At 41.7% G+C, this 26774-nt stretch overlaps 1 protein-coding gene across 2 annotated transcripts; it reads left to right on the top strand.

Moving 5' to 3' along the window:
- Window positions 1-156: 156 nt before the first annotated feature.
- PKD2 (polycystin 2, transient receptor potential cation channel) lies at window positions 157-26400 on the top strand. Of its 2 annotated transcripts, none has more exons than XM_082050421.1 (15): window positions 157-655; window positions 5872-5985; window positions 9829-9962; window positions 10353-10603; window positions 11213-11437; window positions 12303-12531; window positions 14363-14533; window positions 15685-15866; window positions 16942-17062; window positions 19215-19313; window positions 20226-20347; window positions 21041-21158; window positions 21396-21559; window positions 22359-22506; window positions 23287-26400. In XM_082050421.1, the coding sequence occupies exons 1-15, from the start codon at window positions 277-279 to the stop codon at window positions 23518-23520; spliced, it is 2691 nt and encodes an 896-aa protein (XP_081906547.1). In that variant the 5' UTR covers window positions 157-276; the 3' UTR covers window positions 23521-26400. The 2 variants fall into 2 exon arrangements, with proteins under 2 accessions (XP_081906547.1, XP_081906548.1); XM_082050422.1 differs by lacking the exon at window positions 157-655 and adding an exon at window positions 1438-1537.
- The last annotated feature ends 374 nt before the right edge of the window (window positions 26401-26774 follow it).

Here is a 26774-nt window from a genome sequence, read left to right as displayed (position 1 = left end):
CGTTCTCCCGCGCTTTATCAAGTGGGTAAAACCTTCGGCGGGGTCTGCTCGTGCTCTTACCGAAGCGGAGCGGCGAGCGGGCCGCTGCCACAGAGGGCGCCGCCGGGCTCCCCGCCTCGGGAGCGGGTGGGCGGAGGCGCTCGGCCCCCTCTGAGGGCCCGGCCAAGGGAGGGAGGCCCGGGCTGCCGCTCCCCCTCGGACAACGGCATCTCTCTCCGTGTCCCGGGCGTTCCGGGCCGCCGCCGCAGTGCCGGGAAGGGGCGGCGGCGGCTGCTAATGGCGGGCCGCGGGCGGGAGCAGCTGGAGCTGGAGCGGCTGGGCGAGGCGGAGCGGGCCGGCTCCTGCCCGCCGTCGCCGCCGCTCTCCGCCTGTTCGCGGCAGGCCTGGAGCCGGGACAACCCGGGCTTCGAGCCCGAGGAGGAGTCGGCGGCAGCAAGGCCGGTGCTGGAGATGGACGTGGAGTGGGGCAGCCCCGCGGCCGGCGCTTCGTCGTCGCTGGGCAGCGGCGCGGCCGGTCAGGCCGGCGGGCGGCGGCAGCGGCGGCTCCCGGCGGGGCGCGGCGGGGCGGAGGCACCGGGCCGGCCTCAGGGACCGCCCGACGGCGCCGCGCCCCACCGGGCGGCGTGGGCCAAGCGGCTGGCGCGGCGTCTGCGAGGTGAGACCCTCTGTGCCCCCCGCCCGCCTTCCTCACAGCCCGGCCCCTCCTCCCCGAGCGGGGCGCCGACTTTCCCTGGGCTCCTGCGGCTCGGCTGCCTCTTCCCGCAGGCCGCCGCCCAGAGGAACGTCCATGAGTTGTTTGTCGTCCTTCCCTTCCACCCGCCCCTTCGCTACCTGTCCTGTTTTTCCTCCACCCGTGTTCTTTTCCCACCTCCCGTCCGTGTCCCCACGTCTTCATGCCCCTCCATGTGCGCACCTCTGTCCCGTTTACACCCGAGCACACCCCTCTCTTCTTTGCTCCCCTCTGGAGCACAGAGCTCTCTGACCCCCTGAGCCCTGGCTGCTTCAGTGCAAGATCTCCTGAATAGTTTTTTGGATGCATGTGGCTTTCCTGACCCCCAGCACCTGGTCTTTCGAGGACTGGAGGAGAATACTTGTCTTCTTGCCCCCTTTTTCAGCACCCCCTGCCCTGTGAAAGGGCAGCATTTGTGCTTAGAGCGAGGTTGCTGGCAAGGTGTTTTATTTAAGAAGAGACTGGACAACGCCCTCAGAGACATGGTGTGAACTGTAGGGTTGTCACATGCAGAGACAGGAGTTGGACTTGGTGATCCTTGTGCGTCCCTCCCAACTCAGGATATTCTATGATTTTATGATTCTATGATTCTGTTAATTTTACAATACTGTGCATGGCCTTGGAGCTGCCTGTTGATGTGCAGCTTATGACTGGGCACATAGCTTGAAGCATAAGCGGGACCACATCAAGTGAGCATTTGGGGTGTTGTCCTAAGCTTACTGTATTAACTTTGCTGAGCCAGCCCTGCACAGGGGTTGATTTGACACAGCAGAGAAAATGATGGATGGGGAGTCCTTCAGAATCAAGGTTGTCCATCAGATTTTTTTTTGCTCCCCCTGTCCTCTCGATGCCATTCTAATAAAGGCTTGGTAAAATACTTTAATTGAATAAATAGTTCATATCCCTTGCCTGCCCTGCTACCTAAAACAATGTCCCTTGGGCTAGAATAACCAGTTTGGGAGCTGATGTGTATCTGTAGCTTGAACTTTTAAAAATTTCTGCTTTCAGGCTGATGGATGAGGACCGTCAAGTCTTTAACTTGATAACGTGATACATCCTTTCAACTGGTGTGGTTCTCTTTTTAGTGTGAGCCTATGCATCAAGTGTGTGCTGCGTGGAGAGGGTGCAAAGTTACATATTCCTGCAGTGAAAAAAAAAAAAAAAAGAAATCTTTTCAATAATGGCTGTGGATCAAGCTGTCTCTTGCTGTTTGAGACAGTGTACACTGGTAGTATACTATATTTAACTTTAAAATGAAAAGACGTGGTTTCATGTTCCAGGAATGTTCAGAGTAGGTTTGTCCCTGTGGTTACTATCCACAGTTTCTGTTGATTTCTGACCTGCGTACATTTTGTGTTTATAGGCAAGTGTAGCTAAAGTTACTTTTGTGTTTATAGGCAAGTGTAGCTAAAGTTACTGTAGTAGACAGATCCTTTTCTGGCTCTTCCATGAGAATGTTGTTGCCATTAATTCACAGGGACAGTAACTGCCTGGGTGTGACTGATGTGCTGTGGAGGAGCCGCAGGGTGCTGGAGAACACGATCGCTGCAGGCTGCATAGGAAAAGGGCCTATTTCAAGCCTGAAATTAATATAGGGCACTTGAAAGATAACCGAGATTTTAACACGGTAAAGAGTACTCAATAGATCTTCTGACATTTCATGGATAACCGTGGGGATCTTTGAAGACTGGAAAATGGCAAACTCAGTAGTCAGTTTTATTTCGAGATGTCTTAGAGGCAAGTTGGCATAGATTTATTTAATGAAATTCCATTTCATTAGGCAGGATTCAACACAAGTGATTAATCCTGTGGATATCAAAAGTGATAGTGTTACTGTGGCTAAATAAGTTACTGCTCATCAGCTGAGGGATATTGCATGGCAGCTTACACTTTTCTTGCTGTCATTTGTGAAATAAAGCTTGCACAGAGGATTTAGAGTAATGGGATTTTGGTAATTGCTACCATGAGGGAGACTGTAACAGGAGTTACTAAGTGAATAGAAACTCAGCCGCTTCAGACTATCTGTATTTTGGGTTCTTTTGGGGGATTCTTTTCAAATTCTAACGTGATTCTCTGTGAAGTAGCTTCAGTCCCCCTGGTTTTGCAGATCTCTTCAACAAACATCCCAGCTGCTGGGGGGGGAGTAGAGCATGACTTTTCAACTCTGTTAAGGAGAAAGTCATCAAAAGTTTTTATGGGTAAGAGCAAGATCCATTTCCAGAGCCAGGCCAGGAAGCTAATCTTCTCCTCAGAGCTGCACTTGGTCACCCGGTGCTACTGTGTCCTCATGTGCATCAACCCTAAGGAGTGGATGTGGGGTGTTTCTTGAAAGGTTTTCTTGGTTATTGTCAAATGGAGGTGTCATAAATAATTTCCAGTCACTTATTAATCCTTACTTTCATGAAGAATGCATCATGACCATTTTATTGAGTTGAACTAATGCAGGCTCCGATTATACCTTGCTAAGGGATATGAACTAAGGATTGTGAGGCTGTGTTTTGTTGTTGTTTTGGGACAAAGCATCTTTGCCTGAGGGTCACCCACCTTCCTCAGCCCCTTTCTTTCCCCAGCATCTGAATTGCTGAATAGGCAGATTAGTTATTGAGATGTATCTTGGCTTGAGGGCTTTCAGAACTCAAGACTTTTACATAAGTCTGAATTCATGTGCATTCTGTACCTTATGAACTTGGATTTATGATTAGGTGTATGTGTATATGTAAGTACATATACATTATATTACATGTATGTGTGTATATATAACATTTTATGTGTCTGTAAACAAAAATATTTCAATTTCTGGTGTTACGTGACAAGCTAGACTTTTTATTGTAAGATGAAATTTCATCTTTTTTTTTTGCAGTTGCATTTGATCGTTATTTTTTGACAGCTCTTCTGAGTTTGTATACTCTTTAGGTAAGCCATTTGGGCTACAGAATGAGCATGAGAGAAGTGTTACTTGCAGATTTGTTTGATAAATGAAAGTGCATAGATTCTGTCAAATACTTCATGAATAGGAAATTTATATAGGGGATGAACTGAAAATGATTAATCAAGGCTGGAAAGGAAGTGTTTCTGATGCTTGAAGTAGACATCACCTTAAGCCCAGCACTAATCACCACCACTGTTCTCAGTGCATCTAAACCAATATTCTAATAAGGTGAAAAGGGGAATAATATATGTATCTTCTGAAAACGTGGCATCTAATAAAAGCTTCAAGCTAGCTGGTGGGCAAATCAAGAGTTCATTTAGCACAAAGATAATTGAGCGATCACTGCTATTGGTTTATTTTGTTTGTTGGTTTTTGTTTGTTGATTTGGTTTTGTTTGTTTGTCAGTGTTTTTTTTTTCTTTTGTTTCTGTTTTTTCTTCGCATGTAACTTTCTGTTCCTTGCTGACTCCTAACAATATCCTAATATAACAGAATTTGAGCTGGCAGCCTCTCTGCTCGCCACATTTCTTGTTGGTGAGTAATGTGCCGACAGCCGGGACGCAGCTTTCTCGCCAGCTCAGCTCACTGCCTGTTCCAGCCTTTTCTTCCTCTCTTCCATGATGTTTTCCTGCCCTTATTATGAGGGTTGCTAGTGCAACGTAGTGCTGTATTAGAGGCAAAATTTATTGAGTTATTTTTTATTAGTGGCTCTGTAAATGTTCTGGTTCCTGTTTCTGTCTTCAAAAATGACCTAATGGTGAGGATTTGGCATTCTGTGTAGTAAAGTGGTAGTCTTTATCTGTACATTTTCAGACTTAGCTTTAAAGAACAGCCTCTAGTTTTGGGGGCTGACACTAGTGAAGGTTATAACTAATTTAGGAGTGCGAACAAGAGATTAATGCTAAGAATTTTAGTGCTTGCTGTGCCTGCTAGAGAAGTTTCCTAGCTGACTTTGTGGTTAGGTCACAGCTTAAAAAATGTGGTAGCTGAAAGGCTTCTAAAAACATCTGACATGTTATTTTTTTTTTCTGAATAAACCTTGGATTTGCAGGTAGAGCAAAGAGCTTCCTTATTCCTGTCTCTTAGTTAACAAATGAAGTTCTGTAGCAAGGAGATTAGCCTGTTCTAGCCTTGCAGCAATGGTTGCAAAGCAGCAGCTCTCGCTTCATTGTCACCTTTATAAAGTTGCTGTTTCAGTTGACTCCAAATTGCTGTGCTATATTTGGTGGATCCAAGCTTTTTTCCTAGGGAGTTTGAGGTTATTTCATTTCCATCTACTGGGAACATAAAGAATGTTTTAAAAGGTTGGCTGTTTAAAATACCTGAAAAGAAAAAGAGTGGAAGTTTGGCACTTTCTGAAAGAGTGAATATTTATATACTTTCTCTCCTGCTGTAAACTAAGGTCAAATCGCCTTGGTTTATTTAGCCTTAAATGAAGAGAAGTTCCTTGAAGGTAGCAGCTTTTTTTCCGTTCTATATTAGGCACAGAAATAAGTATGGTGGTTGATAACTGTCTGCTGTTCTCAGATGATTGTTTCTTTTAGTGATGCCATTTAAAAAAAAAAAAAAAAAAAAAGTCTGCTTTTCTTTAATGTTTTTGGGATTGCCAAAGTTCAATAAGTTCCACTGTCTTCTTGAAAACCTCCCGTATGATATCATGAAGCTACTAACAGGCATAAGTAGTTGAGCTAACACAGTTGCCCAGTTTGACAGCAGGTGCTCATTTAGACCACTCCTGGTGTTTCACTGATAACTTTTTTGTGCAAGAAAAGAAATCATGGAAATACTCACCAAGATCCCCACTGTGTCTTTATTGGACATGGCTTGCCTATCTGGGAGAGGACGGTTACTATTTGTTTCCTTTACAAATATATTTGACTGATGTATCCTCCTTTTTGGTAGAACATTAAGATTACTAATGAAGATTCAATACTGAAAGTGTGTTTTCATTCACCTGACAATGCTTTTTGTATTTTAAACAAACACCACACTGCGTTTCTTGAAGGATGGCTATCTGTGGGTGTCTTAGTGTACTTACGGAAGGGCAACCCAAAGAAGTTGTTCTTGCTTGAACTTATTAATACATCAGTTTTAAATCCTTAGAAGAACCTTCCACAGACATGACGTGGGTTAACCACTTGACTAATTATGTCGCTTGTGTATCTGGTATCAGACACCTGTGTATATCATTATATATATATTTTCCTTTTAAGGTCTGTGGGGGACAAGACTCATGGAAGAAAGCAACACCAGCAGAGAGCGATACCTGAAAAGTGTTTTACGGGAGCTGGTTACGTATGTGATTTTCCTAGTGGTCTTGTGTGTCCGTAAGTACCGTTCAGCATTAATGCATCTAGTTCTGTGCTGTCTGCTATTTGTGCTTCCAGAATGAAGATGGTTCCAGTGATGTGGGAGAATTAATGGGCAGGTGTGGAGACAAATATTTGTAATTAAATCTTTCTCTTGTTTCTGCACTTTGATTGTTGCTCGAGATTGAAAATATTAATACTGAAACTTTCTGTGCCTTAACAAATTTTGCATCTTTAAGCAGGATGGTGATATACTTGTTGTTTTTTAGGGAGCCTTTTTTGTGTGTGTAGTACCACATTGTGTGTCATGCTTCTGCTATGCATTTCAAAATCACTGAACAGAACTGTTATATGTGAAAAGTAGGAGTTAGTCATCTAGGAGTCTAATTAATTAAATTAAATCACTGAGTTTCAAATTTATCACCAAGCTTATGTACAGATCATTTTAAGAATGAAAGTTCTTGGTAGTAGCTGGAAAGACAGATGTAATGTTAGCTAGTTAGAAATATCTGATAATCTGTGTTTGCATGATGCTGGATGTTTTAAGCGTATCTGCAGCCTATGTATAGTCAAGTGTATATGGATCACAGCCGGAGACTTCCATGATATAAGTGTGTCACTTTTTGTCTATGAGATCATATCACAGAACCACAGAATCGACTGGATTGGAAAAGACCTCAGAGATCATCAAGTTCAACCCTTGGTCCAACTCCAGTCCATTTACTAGATCATGGCACTAAAGTGCCATGTCCAATCTCAATTTAAAAACCTCCAGGGATGGCGAGTCCACCACCTCCCTGGGCAGGCCATTCCAATGCCTGACCACTCTCTCTGTAAAGAATTTCTTTCTAATATCCAGCCTAAATTTCCCCTGGCAGAGTTTAAGCCCATGCCCCCTTGTCCTATTGCTAACTGCCTGGGAGAAGAGACCAATCCCCACCTGGCTATAACTTCCCTTCAGGTAGTTATAGAGAGTGATGAGGTCACCTCTAAGCCTCCTCTCTCCAGACTAAACAATCCCAGCTCCCTCAGCCTCTCCCCATAGGTCTTGTGTTCAAGTCCCTTCACCAGTCTTGTTGCTCTTCTCTGGACCTGCTCCAGCACTTCAATGTCTTTCCTGAACTGAGCGGCCCAGAACTGAACACTGAACTGAATACTCCAGGTGTGGCCTCACCAATGCAGAGTACAGGGGAAGGATCACTTCCCTTGTCCTGCTGACCACGCTATTTTTGATACAGGACAGGATACCATTGGCCTTCTTGGCCACCTGGGCACACTGTTGGCTCATGTTGAGCTTCCTGTCAATTAGTACCCCCAGGTCCCTTTCTGCCTGACTGCTCTGCAGCCACTCTGCGCCCAGCCTGGAGCGCTGCAGGGGGTTGTTGTGACCAAAGTGCAGGACCCGGCACTTGGCCTTATTGAACTTCATCCCATTGGAATCAGCCCATTTTTCCAGTCTATCCAGATCCCTCTGCAGAGCCCTCCTGCCTTCCACCAGGTCGACACTCCCTCCCAACTTGGTGTCATCAGCAAATTTGATGGTCTCAATCCCCTCATCTAAATCATCAATAAAGATGTTAAACAGGACTGGACCCAACACTGTCCCCTGGGGGACACCACTAGTGACGGGCCGCCAGCTAGATGCAGCCCCATTCACCAGCACTCTCTGGGCCCGGCCCTCCAGCCAGTTCTTAACCCAGCAGAGAGTGCACTTGTCCAAGCCATGGGCTACCAGCTTTTGCAGGTATGAAGTACCGCAACACTGTAGAGCACCAGGGTAACTTTTTTTAAAAAAATTTTTACTATTAATGTGTTGATATTGAATCCTAAATATAGACTTAGCACAGAAGTGAGGAACTTGGTGCATCTCCAACCTCATACCCAACAATATTCCTGCCCTAAATGGAGTTTAGGAAGGAGCCTGAACTGAATTAACTGTTCTTTACTTAGTGAAGAACCTTTGTGATACTGGAGCGCGGGTAGTACAGGATGTTTATCAGAGGCCTCACACAGCTCTGTGAACGGTCTTTTTTTCTGGCAGTGGGAACTTGAAGCCCTTATACAATTCTGTTTCAAGATTTCTAGTATTTTTTAATGTTAACTGTCAAGACATATTCATGTATTTGCATAAGAGTTAGCAAGACACTACAAAATAAAACTTAGTAAGGAGTTGTGGAATAGATGTATGCTTTATTTGGTTACTAGGGAGAATAACAACAGAATCCGTATGCATTAAGTGACTACACCTTTGGAAAGCCAGTGTGTTTCAAGCCTCCAATTTTTAGCATGGGCAGTTCCATTCTAAATGTCTGAAATGTCTGTGACGCTTAAGTTGTTGTCTGTGATAATTTATAACAGGACAAGATGATGTTTTGTGAGAGAGAATCTTGGAGTGGAAAAAAAAATGCAAAACTACATTGGTAGTCTGGCTCTGAGAGCAAGTCTGCATTGCTTGTCTGAAGTAGAATTACTAAAAAACTGCAAAACCCTGAACCTTTTACCATTGACAAAACTTTTTTGTTGTTGTGCTGCAAGCATGGTTATATACTAAGTATCATTTTTAAAAAAAAATTTCCTGGGTCATTTAAGAATGCTTAGTGCAGGTTTATGGAGAAAGCAGTGTAAGGCTGCTTGTAGCTTGGAGAGGTGTACCAGTGAGGGAATTGAATTAAAGTGAAATCAGTTTCAGTTGCAAAAGTCTGATTAAAGGCTGTTCACAATTTGTTTTGCTGGAGAAAAAGATTTTGGGTAACAGAAAAAAAAAAAACAGTATAGTGTGTTAAATATGTACAGATATTACTAACTCATTAGTATCTTTTTAAGTACTAATATTTTTTAATTTTACACTTCAGCAATAGCTGTGGGACAGGCTGGTCTGTGGCTTGGCATGACTTAGGAGGGAGCTTTCCAGTGCAGGCTAAATGATATTGGCGTTTCTTGTACTCTTGTATTTTTGAGAGTACATAGTTAGAGAGAATCCAGGTATTACACAATCATGTGACACATTCCATGTGCCACAGCAGAAGTCTATTAAAAATACTTCTTGTTCTCCAATTGCTGAAGAAAACACATTTTCTTCCATGTGATAAAATATTTTTACAAAATTGTCGAAACTGATGGAAATCATTCAGTGTAGGCTTAATCTCTCAGGCTTCTCTGAGTTTCAGCCATAAAACGGTTTTAAATATTTATAGGCAGTAACAGCACAAGCACCAAAGACTGTACTCTCAAGCTGTCTTGGCTTTGTAGATGATTTTGTAATTTATGCTCTGTGCTTCTTACTCAAACACTTGGCCCAGCATGAGGAAAAGTAACAACACGCAATTTCTGCGGGGAGATTCTCTTAGGAGCACCGGACATCTTGTGTGGAGTTTCCTTGTCTAACCATGGGCAGCTTGTGGCATTTGCAGTGCCCTGCAATATCCTGGTGGACCCTCATTATTTGCTCAAGCAGGACGTATTTCACCTGAGGGCTTGTGCCTTCCGTGCCAGCTCTCTGTGGATGCCTTGGATAGCACTAGCCACCCAGAAAGGCCCTAGTTGCCTCTCTTCAGGCTGCTGAATCCTGCCCCTGTTTTTCTTGAATTTAGCTTTTGTAGAAGCATTAATAATAGAACGAGGTGTTGGAAAGAGAATTGAGTATTTTAAGCCAGTCTATTGTTCACTGCTTTTTGCGTTTTAATCATAGTTGCTCGGTGTGGATTTTGTTTTGTTCTGAAGCTTAAACTTTTCAGTGCAAACTCTGTACAATACAACCTGATGTATTCAGTACAAGCAAAGTACTCTTTTTGAAAATTTTCTTGTTTTTTTTTCTTCTCTCCCCTCCCCTTTACCTCTCGCTCCTTACCAAATCTTTTGCAGTGACTTACGGGACAGTGAGTTCCAGTATGTACTATCACACAAGGGTTATGTCTCAACTCTTCCTGGAAACACCTGTATCAAAAATGGAGAAAACCGATTTCAAAACTTTGTCTACCATGGATGACTTCTGGAAGGTGATCTAAAACCATTTTTTTCTCTCTCTGTTGTTGCGATTTGCTTGTCCTCTCATGGACCATAAATTCAATCTGCAGACTCTTTTTTCTAATGTGGTGGGGGTTGTGCATGAAGAGCACTTTGTGCTCAATGTCAAAGCTATGCAACAAAGTAGGCCTTTAATATGTGAGTTTTTAGAACCCAGATAATGCTAGTAGGGCAGGGTGGTGGAAAGTTGGGGAGTGTCTTTGGAGGACACTTTGGAGGACACTTTGGAGGACACACAAAGGTAAGGTCTTTGCCTTAATGTCAGAAAAATTACCAGCTGCAATTCTGACATATCCACAGAATGAAGGTGTATAAAAACAGGGCTGGCGACATGTAAACTAAAATTCTGTCTTCCTCCTCAGTTCACAGAAGGCCCTTTGCTGGATGGTCTTTACTGGGACATGTGGTACAACAACAAAACCAGGGCAGAAAACAAAAGCTTCATTTATTATGAGAACCTGCTCCTAGGGGTGCCTCGCATTCGGCAGCTGAAAGTAAGAAATGGCTCATGCTCAATACCTGAAGATTTAAAGGATGAAATCAAAGACTGCTATGATGTCTATTCTGTAGCCAATGAAGATACTGCTCCTTTTGGGCTTCGAAATGGAACAGCGTATGTAGTATTTCTGTAGACACATATATGGGGTTTTTTTCTGACCCAAGTGATGCTGAATTACACAATGAGTCACTTGGCAGAGGTGACTCTACCTTTGCCGTATGTTCTGTCTAAAGCCAGGTAAATCCAGAGCAGCTGCCAGTTTTGCTCATGGAGAAACCATGCTGAACTTGGAGAGCACTGTGCTCTTGATCCCCACTTGAGTTGTCATCCCTAGCTAAAAGATGGGACTAGCACTGCCTCTCTTGGAGGACAGTGTGAGAGTTGAACTGTAAACGGTTTTGGGGGTAGAATGTAACTAAGTAAAAGCCAATTTTCTTTGTTTCCTGAGGACAGAAATTCCTTATGTTCTCTTTTCACAACTAAGACACTCATGACCCATTTTTCTATCTTAATTTGGTTGTACTAGTCAAAGGAACTTCGTAAATCTTTCTCCAGGGTACAAGTGTCACAAATTTCTGCAAATACTTCTTAAATGAAAGATGCTTTAAGTAACTGATATGCGTGAGGGTTTTTTTTGTCGGGTTTTATTGATATCTGGTTTTGTTAATTGGAAGTTGAAAGTGGAAAAACTCACATGCTCTGTTTCACTTCCTGCTGAACTAGTTGGACGTACACCACTGAGAAGGATTTGAATGGGAGCAGCCACTGGGGCTTGATTGCCACGTACAGTGGGGCTGGTTATTACCAAGACCTTTCACGGACCAGAGAAGTGACAGCGGTGCAGATTGCCAGCCTTAAGAAGAACCTGTGGCTGGACAGAGGGACCAGAGCAGCTTTCATTGATTTCTCTGTATACAATGCAAACATCAACCTATTCTGCGTTGTCAGGTATGAACAGAACCGTGACAGTGTTCAAATTGCACAGTGTATGTGGTAGAACTGCGGTTTTCTTCAAACTGCTTTGTTTTGAGGATGTGGGAAAGCATGTATTTTGTACCAAGGAGGCAGACAGCTGAAGCGATGTGCCTCCCTGTTGAAGAAGCAGGACACCACATGGCGGCTGTACTCGTCATCTGGAGGCAGTTCTGACTTTCCTGATGCCACAACGGTTTGGGTGCAGTTTGCAAGCAACTTCTATAGTGGTTGGCTTGTTAAAGTAAATCACAGAATCACGGGGTGGTTGGGGTTGGAAGGGACAAGATCATCTAGTTCAACCCAACTGCTAAAGCAGGTTCACCTAAAGTAGGTTGCACAGGAACATGTCCAGGTGGGTTTTGAATGTCTCCAGAGAAAGAGACCCCACAGCCTCTCTGGGCAGCCTGTTCCAGTGCTCTGGCACCCTCAAAGGAAAGAAGTTTTTCCTCATATTCATATGGAGCCTCCTGTGCCTCAGTCTGTGCCCATTGCCCCTCATTGTGTTGTTGGGCACCACTGAAAGGAGTCTGGTCCCATCCTATAGGTGGCTATATGACATGAGTCTTTAGTTTAAACAGCATGAAACAGATACAGATGAGGACAGGTCTTTCTGTCTCTGTTTTCTCACTGCTTCTGAAATGTTATGGGTTTCAGCCAAAATTGAGAGTGCTCAGATTTACACCTTCTTTTCTATGTAGTGTCTTCTCTGAATTGTATATGGGCGCTTTTGCCTGTTTCCAGTATTTAAATAATTGTGTAAATAAACCCATGTGTCTTTTAGTACTGCTGTTCATTGGCATTGTGTGAGATTTTTTTTCTTTGCCTTTTTTAAATGCAGGTTGTTAGTGGAGTTTCCAGCAACTGGAGGCCTTGTTACGTCTTGGCAGTTTCAGCCAGTGAGGCTGATTCACTATATCTCCACTTTTGATTTTTTCCTGGCAGCCTGTGAAATGGCATTTTGTCTTTTTGTTCTTTATTACATGGTGGAAGAGATCTTAGAAATTCACATTCATAGGTTGCACTACTTCAGAAGTCTCTGGAATTGCCTCGATATCCTTATCATTGTGGTAGGTAATCTTTATAACAAAGCTAACATTGCTTTCTGAGAAGCACTTTGTGGGAGATGTTAATGACTCCATATTCATGTTGTGGGTTTAAGGGTTAGGGCCATCGTTAAGAAGGATAACAACAGACTATAGACTGTTGGGCTGTTCTGTCTGAATAAGACAGTTTTATTCTGTGTTGTCATGTCAGTGTGTTTTACAAACTTGGTTGTTCTGGCTTTGATGGTTTCAACCTTTGTGTCTTGGTGAAAGTTTTAGAGTATTTGTCCAGTATGCTTTTTCGCAGCTTTTATCTCTAAAGACACAGATGTTTTGGGAGGTAACAAACTCCTACTCATTTTTCTTCCATATCTCTGATACAGACTATTGCAGTGGCTTCCAAGTAAGAAAATCAATGGCTTTAAAGTAGTGATTTGCATTGGGAGGAAGCGTATCGGGGTTTGAATATGTTCGCAATGAACCACAAAGAGATTTAATGTGGTATTAAAATACTTAGCAGCTAATACCAAGTTTGAAGAAGTGTCTCAAAATTGTAGAGTGCTAGCAGCTATCAGGGCTGCTCTCTTGATAAAGTGGACAGTGTTGCAGATCAGTAATTCTGGTATAGCAGAAAATCTGAGTTTTGAATTTAAACCTATGTAGTAAATTCTCTCTGGGCTTATGTCAAGCTGTGCTTACCAAAAATGTACAAAACCAGCAGTGCTGAAACAGTTCCAGTCCCATGCTTGTTTTGTGTCTTCAGGCTTGGACGAATCAAAGGTTTAATTTGTGAAGTTAGTATTTGTAATCAAGTGAAATCATACTTGCATCACAGTGCTTTGTAAATGAAGGACCATTTAGAAGGGTGTTTACATGAGCTGTGTGCTGTTCATTATACACTGGGAAATAAGATGCTTTGCTGTTACAGCAGTGAAGTGCATTCATGTCCAAGTGTTAAATTCAGTTCACACAAGGGGTCAAATTCTATGTTTATACCTTGTCTGAGAGACATTGTTTAAATTTAGGATTATTTACTTTATAACTGTATACCTGGTGAAGTGTTCACTTACACTAATAAAATGGACATTTGCAGAGGTCAGAGCAAGAACCTTACCCATATGATAAAATTACAGCTTCTGTGTTGTTGCTTGCTCTAGTTTAGTACTGGTCAGTCTGTGCTCCAGAGAAAATCTAGTACCTTTTTGGCTACTGCTATCTTCCTGCTATTTACTCTTTTTCACCTTTGTCTTTTTGAGTTGTCATCCTTTTTAGTTTGTATTTCCTTCTCCATGACAGCTTCGTTTTTCTGAGCCCTCTGTGCTTCACCGTCATCTTGTTCTTCAGCTATGGCAAGGCAAGGATTTCTAAATCATCTTACTCCCAGGCTATTTATCTGTAATCTGGGACTATAATAATTTTGTTGTGAAACTTATTTCCCGATCTGTTCAGAAATTCTGGTTTGAATCCCATCTCAAACAGCAGCCACTGGGCTGTTAAATGGCTCCTGAATGAAAGGGGGTGAAATATGCGCCCCTCCAGCCCTCGCAACTGCCTGGCCCTAAGTGCTAAAGTCATCAGTGACCAGAGGGGTTAACCCTGAAGGGCTGTGAGAAACTTGTATCTATGATTTATTCTAGGTTCTGTGCAGTCCCTAGCTGTTACTTTCCCATTGGAAAGTGTAGCTCTGGGGCCAAGACATCTTGCAAATAGTACTTTTGCTTTTACGTAAAGCTCACATTATGGTAGTGCTGTAAATAACATTAAGTTCTTCATATCTTTAACTGACGTGGCTGAAACAAGTTGTTTTAAAATCCTCATCACCTTTTGTGTGTTTGTGTGTTTCTTTTGTACTCAGCTCTCCGTGGTAGCTATAGGAATTAGCATCTATAGGATGTCAACTGTTGATATGCTCCTGAAGAAGCTGCTGGAAGATCAGAACTCATTCCCCAATTTTGAACCTTTGGCATATTGGCAAATGCAATTCAACAACATTGCCGCGGTCACTGTGTTTTTTGTCTGGATTAAGGTAACTCCAAAACACACATCCTTTTCCTCACATTAGAATGTAAGCAGCATTCTGAGTTTCACATTATATATATATATTTGAGGTTTAGTTATGTTTCTCCTAAAATTGGTCATGCTAGAAAGTCAGAGCACAGGGGTAACTTCTTGCAGATTAAACACAAGGTTATGGTTTTGCCAGAGGTTTAGTCAGCCCTTGTGTAAGTCTAGAAGTTGTAGACAGTGCTGGTGCTTTGTCACAGCAGAGATGTAAAGAAATGTTTTTATTGTTCCTGAATTGATAAGTCAGTAATTCTTACTGGGTATTACTTTTTCCTAGCCTGGTTTAAGTGTGCCCATTTTATCTGTTAAAAACTTCTGAATCATTAGAAGGGTTGGTAAAGCTAGTCCAATTCATTTGAAAGCTAGATATGTTGCTTTACTTAATTTCTCTATTCTATTGCCTCCTTCCTGTCCATACTGATTTTTCTGTCCTCTGTATGTAAAAAGTTGCAGAGGAGCATTCCATTAATAAACTCTCTGATGGGGAAAAATGTAAGACCAATGGTATGTGAATTTCCACTCTGAAACTCCAAACTGATACTTAGTTATCAAACAAGTTAGCTAATCTCTCATTGTTTTATAAGGCAAAGTTACATCTAATTATTGCATCATGATTTAACAAATAAAGTGGCTCATTATAAGACATAGTGGTAAACTGCAGAATACTGGACTAATACACATTGGAGGGGACCTTGGGAAGTCTCTTGTCCAGCCACCTGCTCAAGGCAAGTTCAGCTGTGAGACTGTCTTTTCTCACATTTTACTACTTCATGGCTATTACATCATCTTCATTGAAGATAAAGATAAAGGAATAGGCTTTTGGAAGCATTTCAGTAACACTGCTCTGAAGCCAGTCTGCCAAATGGAGGAGTGAAAAAAAAACAGCCAAACAAAACCCCACACCCAAACAAAAATTCATAGTTCTCACAGAATTTTCTTTAGATTTCAAAGCTCAGTGTTTTTAGGAAGTGATGTTATGTCTAAGTGTAAATTAACTGACTTTGTCTCCAGTCATATCAGTAACACATCTCATGGGTAACAGGCTGAAGAATGATTGTGTAAAGAAATTGCTGTCTTCCTTGTCCTTACAGTTGTTTTTTTCTCTTTTAACAGCTTTTCAAATTTGTTAACTTCAACAGAACGATGAGTCAGTTATCCACCACCATGTCTCGCTGTGTCAAAGATGTCATTGGCTTTGCTATTATGTTTTTTATTATTTTCTTAGCATATGCTCAGTTGGCCTATCTTGTCTTTGGCACTCAAATTGATGATTTCAGCACTTTCCAGGACTGCATGTAAGTACAAGAATAAAAAATACAAAGAATTTACATTGGTAAATGGATTTGTTTGCTTCATCAGAGACCAAACAAATCCTGTGACATTCATCTCAGCAGATAAGCTGCAGGCATATCACTGTTGATGTAGCTCAGTAGCAAATGCATTTTTTGATAGCATTATTAGTGTAAAAACTGTCTTCGCTGTGAGGGTAAGATTATACTACAGTTAGATCAGTGGGCTAAAAATGGTAACTTCTGATGGTGGAATTGACACGTTTTTTATAACAATTGGTCGTGTTCCTGGACAGACCATTAACTCTGTCTTCAGTAGCTGAATGATTGATTATGTGCTTACTGATGTTTGCAATGCTTACAAAAACTTTGTACACATAATAATGCTGCATTCCTGGTAGTGTGTGCAGTTGGTTGACTCTATTTGTGAGTCCATCTTAGACAGTCAACTAGTAACTTGTAAGTATACGCTGGATTCCAGGAGACGACTTAGTATAGGCTTGTTAGCTAGTTTTTGCTTTATTGACTTGGTACAACATAACCTGATTCTAACTGAGGCAATTACCAGTTTGGTCAGTTATTGATTTTCCCCTGCCCCCTTTCTTTGGGGCAGAGCATTGCAAAGAGTTTCTTGTAGAGAAGCAGAAGAACTTGAGATATGCTGGTAGTGCTGTACAACGCCAAACCTCCTCCAGCCTTGGCACTGTACAGATGGCTTTAGAAGGAGAGGGTTGGGGCTGTATGTATCTGAGAGACATGGGAGTGGGTCTTAACACTTCACATGGGTAATCAGTGGTTTTCTTTGCTTCTTGTTGCCTCTTTTACTGGTTATGACCAAAACCCAGTAGAAACCACCCTGGCTTTGTTCTGTCTGTGTGGCATCTGCAAATTAGGTGATGCCTAGAGACAGGCTTGAGGAATTGATTATTGCAGTGCCTGATAAAGTACTGTAGTAGCGCAGACCTCTCTGCTGCCTGTCAGTCAGGCTGTCAGGGTGAAACACATTGAGAACTCTTGTACAGCTCCAAAAGTGTTTTTTTCTCAAATCCTGGATGTGTTTTGTTTTGGTTTGTTTTTTAAGATTTACTCAGTTCCGCATCATTTTGGGAGACTTCAACTTCACAGAGGTTGAAGAAGCTAATCGAATTTTGGGACCAATTTATTTCACTACATTTGTGTTCTTTATGTTCTTCATTCTTTTGGTATGTATGCCTTTTTGCATCTCCTTGTTCTTTGATTCCTACTGCTACCGGGGGCTTTCTTTTTGGTAATGGTGAGTGTGCAGTCCACGTAGGGCCCTGAATTTTACGTGCCCAGTCACTACACTCTTTCATTTGTTTCTTCTTTTAAAATAGATTTGCTTTGTGTATTTGTTGTCTTTCCCATATGGTGCTTCACATTTTGTTGTTTGGTTTTTGGGTTTATTTTTAATTTTTAAAAATTGTTATTATTATTTTTTTTTTTATTTCTAAAATTTGAATTGTGCTTGGCTTGCATACACAGCAAGCCTGTATCTTTTGGTGAAAAGTGGCTGTAATATTGCATATAGGCTCCTAGTTTATAAAATGCTCTAATGAATGGCTGGCTGCATTTACAACAAGCTAGTTCATGCAGGCAACACGCAGCTTGTCTGCTAGAAGAGCCTACTTCATCAGCAGTGATAAATTCAGGGAGTATATTGTGAGTGGACACTCATTGTTTGTATACTCTGTTAGTATTGAATTCATATTACAGTCTTGCTAACAATTTATATAACAAAAAGTGGAGGAAGGAGACCTCTCAGAAAACTAGGAGACAGAGTAAAATAATTTTTTTTAATGTCGATAGAAGCAAAGAGGACCAGGATCTTCTACCTGGCTGTAGTTTTCAGTTAGTTTGGCACTAACATTAATATATAGTGATCTTGTTTTTTGATTATATGTGAGGGAAGCTGTTATGTGAAAAAGAAGTCCTCAAATTATTCCCAGAACTGTATGTCTTTTGGTGATCTGATAAGGTGGCAAGCATTAAAGCAGGATTTTATTAACCTTATCTTCGTAACTTTTAGAATTAATTACTGAATGAGGCTTTATGTTATTCCTTGAAGTGAAGAGAAATGGCACTTGGATATTATTTGTGGAGATGGGAGAATAATTCATCTTGGCTATTCATTAGTAAGGAAGCAGAGAATCTTATGTGTTCAGTGGGATGGACCAGTAGTCAATTGGAAAATAATATATGGGTCATTCTGGCCAAAGAAGCACATGAGACAAGTTTTGTGTTTCATTTGAAGCACCTCACAAATCCAGAGGACCAGAGGCTAGTGTCTGGCAAGGGAAATAAACACTTTTTTCTAAGGGGTAGCAGAAAAGCGCTGGAGTCTGAAGATATAGCAGGTTATCCAAAATACTGATTATATTTTGTATGTTTATTAATTTCTGCACATTCTGTAATTTGACTGGATTGAAATGTTGCTGTAAACTCCCTGGAGACCAGTCTGAGACCTGGAAACCAAGTTAGGGAAGATGGGTAGAAAGCACCAGCTCTTAATGTTGGGCATCTGAAAGGAAAATAGACACCAAATTATCTCTTACTTCTCTGGTGTTGGGCAAGAATGCATAAAGTTACAGCACTGGAAGATTGTTCTCCTTAAGTCATGAGGAAATAAAGGTTAATGCTGCCTTTCTGCATGAGAGTGGCACATGGAATGTGCCAGTAAATTGAGTAGCTCTTTCTGGACTTGAATGTCCAGATTGCAATTCAACAATGTTTACCCCATGTTCTGTGGGACCCTTTCCATAATCACAGCATGGCTCGAGTAAGTTATGTGCTTGGCACAGGGTTAATGAGACCAATTTTTTCTCTTTTGTCTGGACAAGCGACCAGACTCTTTTCAAGGTTCTAAGCTTTTTTGGTTTTATCTTTACTCTGTAATAAAAGCAGAGATGTAACTAGGTAAGAACCTTGTGTTTGTGCTGGTTATTACAAGATTAATAGTAAAGTTGGTTCCTAACTTTTTTTTTTTTTTGCCAGCTGTGTTGCCTAGATTAATTCACAGTTGTTACTGATATAAGTCTGGCCTCGCAGGTAGAACATGGTTTATTGCCACTGCTGTGTGTATGTATGAACTGTCTCTGGAAAGTAGTTCTCTAGTTATGTTAATAGCTAGCAGTCTTGATTAAAAGTTATTGGGCTTCAGTGTATCATATTTCAGTATCTCGAACTCTTGATGTTAGTGCTTTTTAAACAGCCCACCATTTTCTTCTGACCCCTTTTAAAAAGTAAATGTATAGGTCTGCACACGAAGGTCATGGGAGTAGTAGGGCTCAGACTTGGTCAAATCTAAGTAGGCTTTCTCATTTCTCTCATGAACAGAACATGTTTTTGGCCATTATCAACGATACGTACTCTGAAGTCAAATCGGATATGGCACATCAGAAGGCGGAAATGGAACTGTCTGACCTTATCAGAAAGGTATAAGTTTTGTTTGTTTGACATCTCATTCCTCACAGCTGAACTTACTCCATAAAATGCTCTATAAACCTACAAAGTAAAACTGGCAGCAGCTGATGAAAATACACATCTCTCACTTAAATGAATTTGAGCTGAGTGTTATTTAAATGTATTAAAACTTCCCATCAGAATGTATTTTAGTCGTCTGAGACTTTGCATTGAATGATCCGCCTGCTGAATATGACATAGGATTTGTCTGTCTAGGTACACAGAGAAATATTGAACTGGTGAAGCTAAACTGCTGTTTGGTTTGGTCACAGAATTCAGAATTACCTCATTTCAGGCAATAAGATGAGGCAACTCTTGGATAATGTGTTGGGAGCTCCCAGGGACGGCTGCCTGTAAGGTTGTTGAATACAGAGTTCAGAGTTTGACCTGACTCCCAGTTGAGGAAAAACATGTTCACGTGGCACGGATCCGGTGCTGTACCACGACCAGAAACATCTGAATGCACACCAGTAATTCAGTGTTTAAAACCTGGAAACTGGTTATGAAAACAGAGCAGAGAAAAATGAAAAGTGCTACTTTGTTGGGATGAGGATTTTTTTTTGTCAGCATCATTTAAAACTGTCACTTAACTGTCACTAACTGCCAAAGCTGACTTACTGGGACAAAATGCTCCATTCCTGCTGACCTGCAGTGCAGACTGAATGATGAAAGCCTTACCTCTAACTGCAAAGGTATTTGTATGTTGCCCATTTAAATGATGATATAAAAGATGGATAAACTGGAGGAAAAGACAGATTCCTGCAGGACTTTTGGAACACACTGAATGTGTATACCAGCTGATTTTTGTGATCAAAACAAACATTAGAAATCAAGTGTTAACATTTCATGAGAAGTAAAAAAACAAAATTTCACTTATTCTTTCAGGGCTACAACAAAGCCATGATCAAACTTAAACTGAAGAAAACTACTGTTGATGACATTTCAGAAAGTCTGAGACAAGGTGGGGGAAAACTAAATTTTGATGAACTTCGGCAAGATCTAAAAGGGTAAGGAAGATGTTACTTCTTATCCTGAGTAGTATCCCCAAAGATGTGTGATATTAAGTCTCTGATGCAAGCTTCTCTCACTTCTGTGTTGTGGCAGGAGTGTTGTGGTGGGAATAAAGACAACACAGCCAAGTATTTTCCTTTTGATTAGCGGGTAACAAAGGGTATGCTTTTCCTGTGTCTGGTGGGAGGTTTATGTGAACAGATATGTACAGGCAAACCATCTTTTCATAGAATCATAGAATAGTTTGGGTTGGAAGGGACCTTCAAAGCTCATCTAGTCCAACCCCCTGCCATGAGTGGGGACATCTTCAGCCAGATCAGGTTGCTCAAAGCCCTGTCCAGCCTGGCCTGGGATGTCTCCAGGGATGGGGCATCCACCACCTCTCTGGGCAACCTGGGCCAGTGTTTCACCACCCTCAGTGTAAAAAATGTTTTCCTCGTGTCTAGCCCGAACCTCCCCTCCTTTAAGGGTGTTATCTAGGGGAGATTTGTGCTATTGGCTAATGAAAGGTGAGGGCTGAGCTTTTTGTTATTATCAGCGTTGTGAATTTCTATGCAGCACTGGGTTCAGGTTGCGTCTTTGGCTTGGGGGTGAAAATTTGGTTGGAGTGAAAGGTTTTTCTCATACTTGAAGTTTGTTCAGCATCTGAAAAACGGAAAGTAAGGGAATGGTTTTTTCTCTGTTTTCAGGAAGGGGCACACAGATGCAGAGATTGAAGCAATATTTACCAAATATGACCAGGATGGGGACCAGGAACTGACAGAGCATGAACATCAGCAGATGAGAGATGACCTGGAGAAAGAGAGGGTGAGCTCAGCGTTGAGTGGTATTCCACCAGTACCATCTTCCAGTCTTCTTGTACTGGTTTACTGCCCCAGAAGAGTCCTCTTGTTTCCCTTTACATTTACATTTACATCTCTGGCTCTCTGAGCAGAACTGTAAAAAGGCAAGGGCGAGATGATGGAGGACTTTGACACCTCCATTCGCCTCGTACAGGTGAATGTCCTTATATGTTCTCTGTCTGTGGCTTATGTTTTCACAAAGGAGGATCTGGACCTGGACAGGAGCTCTCTTCCACGTCCTCTGAGCAGCCGCAGCTTCCCCCGGAGCCTGGATGACTCCGAGGAGGACGAGGATGAAGACAGTGGACACAGTTCCAGGAGGAGGGGCAGCAGCTCTAGTGGGGTTTCCTATGAAGAGTTCCAAGTGTAAGTTTATCCTTCTGAGGGGGATAAATCTGCATGATGGTGTTCTTTTTCCTTGTGGATTTTTTTCTTTCAGCTATTTAGTAGTTCTTCCTGCAACTCTGAATATTAATCAAATATTCATAAAAGTCAATGTTATGTTTTTAAGGTGTTAAGTTACTGCTTTTAGTAGCTTTCAGGTAATATCTGAATTGGAGGTACCTTAGAGGGGCTCCTGGGAATCAGTAAGAAAACCAAAAGCAACAAAACCAAAACAAAAACACAAGCACAAAAAAACCAACCAAACCACACCAAACAAAACCAACAAAACAAAAAAACCCACCTGTTCTTAAAACCTGGTCATTGAAAAGACAGAGAAAATAGTCGTGCTACACTAGTGGCAGAAGACTTTTCTGCTTTTTTTAAGTAGTAAAACCTTAAGGTTATTGTAGGTTCAGTGGAAACTTCAGCTGTTGTTTTTAATAAGTTACCTGTGATTGTGTATTTTGTCTAAAATGATAGAAATGCTAGCGTTGCTCTTAATTATAGCAGTGCTAGCTGAATGAAGAATTTGAGTAACTAGAACCAACAAGTTTTGATGATGATGCCCTAAAAGCAGGGAAAACGGAGTGGAATTTGTGCTTTTTTTCCTATCTGCTTTGCCCCTGTGTTATCTTCTTGCTCTTGTGTACCTTGTCCCTTCCTGGACATTAGGACTCATTTGCGGCAAGTCAGATGTGTGCTTGAATTAAAATGCTGTTTCACCCGCTCTGTGTGACTTGAAAGTGTCCGAGTCACTGGAGCTCCTGCTTGTCGCCCTCAGACTCATGAGACGGGTCGATCGCATGGAGCACTCAATTGGCAGCATCGTCTCCAAGATTGACGCGGTTATTGTGAAGCTTGAAGCGATGGAGAGAGCCAAACTGAAAAGGAGGGATGTTTTGGGCAGACTGTTGGATGGAGTGACAGAGGTAAGAATCGCCTGCTCTCTCCTCTCTGGCCACTACCTGCGTAGCTTCCTTCTTGTTAGCACTTCTTCCTTCTACTGCTGCTCATGGGAGGGTTGAGGGAGCGGTGGTTAAAAACAAGGTTGGTGCTTCAGCAGTGGCCAAGTCATTTCAGTTTTGTGTTGCTGGAGGGACATGATGCAAGTTTCAGATATGTCAACCCAACTTATAGTAGGCCTGTGTCAGGCTGAGACAGCAGAGCACCATCTAAACCCTTGGGCTGGACAGCCATGGTGTTCAGTAGTCGCTGAAGCAGCTCGTTCATCCCTTGGTGTCACTTAGGATCAATACAAAGCTTTTTATGGACTAGTCAATTAGAGTTAGGGGGAACTGGTCTGTTAAGAGTCAGGGGGATCCAGCCCAGCAGGCCTGTGCAGTCTGCTCTTCTTCTCCCATGCTGCTTCTGGGATTGTGTGTAGCCAGTGGAAGCAGGTCACTTCTGTCACCAGGCTTATCTAGCTTCTATTGCCTTCTCTCCCACCTTCTCTTTCTTGAGAGCCCTTTGGAAATGGCCAGTGGGACAAACGCATTATTTATGTGGACGCTAAAACCTGCCAAGTTCCTGATGGAGCAAGAACAGAGGAACAGGGCTGTTAAGGGGTGGGCAAGATGGTCTGTCTTGGTTTCCCTGCTAGCCTGTGGAATTATTTGAGTAGTATAAATATTTCCCATGTTTGTATAGGGTTTTTCTTAGGCTGCAGGTTGGAAGCTGTGTTTCCAGCTTGTGTCTTTTAATCTATTCAGGATGAAAGACTGGGCCGTGACAACGAAATACACAGGGAACAAATGGAGCGTCTCGTGCGAGAGGAGCTGGAGCGGTGGGAGTCGGATGATACGGCGTCCCAAATGAGCCATCGTCCGGGAACGCCGCTCGGGCTGAATGGCCAGCCCCGTTCCAGGAACTCTCGGCCGTCTTCCTCCCAGTCGGATGGTATCGATGGAGGAGGAGGAAACGGGGGGAATAACATCCATGTGTAGGGTTAATTTTGTACGTGATTCGAAATGTTTCAGGTCAGCGTTAAGCCAGGAAATAACACTCCTCCACGGTTTCTCCAACATGAGGTGGTCATCCTGATCAGACCACTAAGGACAAGTTTCACTGGTGGGTAAATGTAATTTTTCAGACCTACGTAAGCCACGTGTCAATTCAAGCTGCCAACAATGAGACTCTCAGCCTTGGACAAGAAAATGCAGGAGACAGAGTGGAAACCAGGTGTGACAAAATGTACCTGGACAGAAATTTGTGTCTGTGCATGTACTGTAGTGAACAGTTTCATGAGGGCAGCAAGTTTCAGGCAAAATACTGTGCTGTGGCTAGAGCACTCAAATGAAGGGCTGTGTGTTTTCTGCTTTCTCTTGGAAAATACAATTTTAAGTACTTTAAAAAGCAATTTATAAAAGAAAATTGCATCAGTTTATTGTCTTAGTCGTTATTAGAGCTGACACTTTTCAAAGAGATAAAACAACACTTTTTCTACTTCGGGTTTCTTCCTATTTTTCTGACTCTTGGTGTACTAAAATTTTAATTGATTTAAGATGTTAATTTTTTTCCTGTTTTTGAGAAATACTATGTTTCTTTAAACAGAAGAAAGTGGGCTTAGTTTGTACAACTGCAAATCACATTATTCTGTAATAGAAACCATATGCATTACGTGGTTTTGCATTTCATTAGCATTTCAAAAGTAGTACTTGGGAACTGCCTCTTCACACCCAACTAGCGTAACAATTTTCAGCTCGGTTACACAAGTGCCCATTTTTTTAATGCTGTGTTTTCATGATCCGAGTGTTCCAGGGATAAACATTCTACAGTTTCTTAGGCAAAGATGGTTACTTTCTGGAAAATATACTTTTTTAAAAACAATTGAAGAACACTATCTCTTCCTTGGGTGTGACAGGGAAGGGGGCAGAGAAGTTGCCAACAGTTGGGAAAAATCTGGTCTTGTGGTCTACAAGTTCTAATAGCATCTTGACAATATCTGTATTTACCTGTAATGGTTTTCAGTGTACTCACTGATTTTTAGTATTTAATCTCCTCTGCTTTCTGTGTCATAGAAGCTTTCTTTTTGAAAGGAGATGCAACATTGAAATTATGTTTGTTTCCTACAGGAAGTGTTTGTGGGTTTGCCCAGCAAAATGTTTCAGTGTGTGGCACGCCAGCTTAGGAGGGAGGTTGGCAATTGTGCTTTTTTCCTGAAGATGGCACTTGTCTTGTATTTAGAGACTTAGAGTTGTTGTAAAGGAAAATGGAAAGCTACGTAATCAAACACCTTAGCTATTAGTAAGGTATATAGAGGAAAAAATGTCTTGTTTGACCATGTATATATATGTTATGTTGGTGCTTTTTGTTTAAAAAGCAGTTATTGCCAGGGATTAGCACCTTATTCTTTGGGAGTACAGCTTGGGCAAAGCTACGTCTTGCATATGTTCTTAGAACTGTATTGCCTGGATGTACAATGCCTCAGAATGCCTTCCCTCTAACCAGAGGACTTGCTAAAACTAAATAGACTTTATGCCTTTCCCTGTTTTAAGTTTATGAGAAACCATAAGCACAGAAGCATAATTAATGTAAAGTGGAGCAGGAGAGAGTTCAGTGTGGAGACTGGAATTTCTTAGTAGCTTTGGCTCGAGAACAGAATGACCAGGGAGAACAGGTTGTGATTCTTGTCAGGTATTTTTTCTTTCTGTGGGTTATTTTGTCCTGTACTAGGAAGAAATTTATACTCTTTCACAACAGACCCCATCAGCTTCCCAAAACAGTCTGGTGCACAGTGAAGCCAGAGACACTAAGACTAAGCTCTGTCTTGCCTCGATTGTAAGTTTTTGGACCTTAGAAACCTTTCTGAGGAAAGCTTTTCCATGTTAAAATGGCATTTCTGACTTTTAAACCAAAGAAACAAAACCCAAAAAACCACTAGCTCTACACATGGCCAGCTGGTGTGCCGGGAAAATAGAAAATACAATACAAAGCAATTTAAATATATGTGGCCTTGTGTAGTGTCTTGCTATGTGACATGGTTTCCAGTCTAAACTTTGAGGCATGCGGACTAATTACGTGTGTGTAACATGTAATTGATGTTGGGTTTCTAGGCTGAAGGGTTACCTAAATGCTAAGATAGTATTTCAAATAATTATGTACTTAAAATCACTGACTTTGGGCCAGATGACCAAACTTGAGTTGTCCAGCTGTTGGCTGGAAGGTTATGACGAATGTCTCATGTTAAGGTTTGTGCCCGTGGCCTGCAAAGCATGCGGCGTGGAGCTATAGATGCTGATGGAGAAGTCATGTCATCTGTTGGTGACACAGGGCCTTCCTGGGGGGAAAGAAGGCAGAACTCAGCCTATTGGGATGGTTTTTATATAGGTTTTTAAATAGGTTTCCTGTTAAAAAAAAAAAAAAAAAAAAAAAAGGTATATTTCAACATGTAAATTCGATCACACAGCTTATCTTGTATTTGTATTCTATTTTTATTATGAAAGGAAAATATTTGCATTCATAGCTGTATTTGTTGAGGTATATTTCTGTAACGTGTCGTTACTTAATAACAAACTTCATCTTGAAGTGCAGTAGGTTTTCATGGGGTACCCGTGCCTGTTGATAGTGGGCCTTGCAGTAAGCGTGTGGCCACTTGACAGATGTTACAAACATTTTAATCATTTTGTTTTTCAACTTTAGATTATAGTATAATTTCCCACTTATTACAAAGGTAAGATTTTTGCATAGTAATATAATGTACAGTGTTTGGTCTTATTAGGAAGCTGTTAATTATGCAAGACTTCTACAGTGATCAAGAATGTATTGATTTGTAAAACTGAGCACTTTACTTCCTAATAAACGTTTTATATAATCAATAAAGCAAACGTCGTGCCATACACTTGATTTGTTTATAAAGGAACATTAAGAATCCTACTTTTTTTTTTATGTGTGTTACTTTTATCTCATGCCATATTCTCAGGTTACCTAAAGGGAGTACAGAGTGTAAATGAGCAGAGAGGACTGGGCTGATCCTACTGCTTCATTGTCCAAACAGTATTTTTTTTAACACTTTATTTCACATTTGCATTTGTGCAAATGAGCAGGTCTATTTTCTGCTATTTCAGGTAGCAGCTCTGACTGCTAATAACTCTGGTCCTTTATTACTCACAGTTACTGTGTAAGTTAACTTCTCTACTTTTTTCACTATCCGCCTTGATTTTCCCCCATTGTTTCAGGGAATCCTGCAGCATCTGGAGGG

This window comes from Streptopelia decaocto (genome assembly GCF_964273445.1).
Source record: "Streptopelia decaocto genome assembly, chromosome: 4".
NCBI classification, from domain to species: domain Eukaryota; kingdom Metazoa; phylum Chordata; class Aves; order Columbiformes; family Columbidae; genus Streptopelia; species Streptopelia decaocto.
This window is presented reverse-complemented; position numbering and strand designations above follow the sequence as displayed.

Excerpts from the sequence above, each read along its gene's own strand:
- PKD2 (XM_082050421.1), top strand. The coding sequence starts at position 277 with ATGGCGGGCCGCGGGCGGGAGCAGCTGGAGCTGGAGCGGCTGGGCGAG. Across the intron at positions 11,438-12,302 it reads AACCTATTCTGCGTTGTCAG|GTTGTTAGTGGAGTTTCCAG; the intron begins GTATGAACAGAA and ends TTTTAAATGCAG. Across the intron at positions 15,867-16,941 it reads AGCACTTTCCAGGACTGCAT|ATTTACTCAGTTCCGCATCA; the intron begins GTAAGTACAAGA and ends TTGTTTTTTAAG.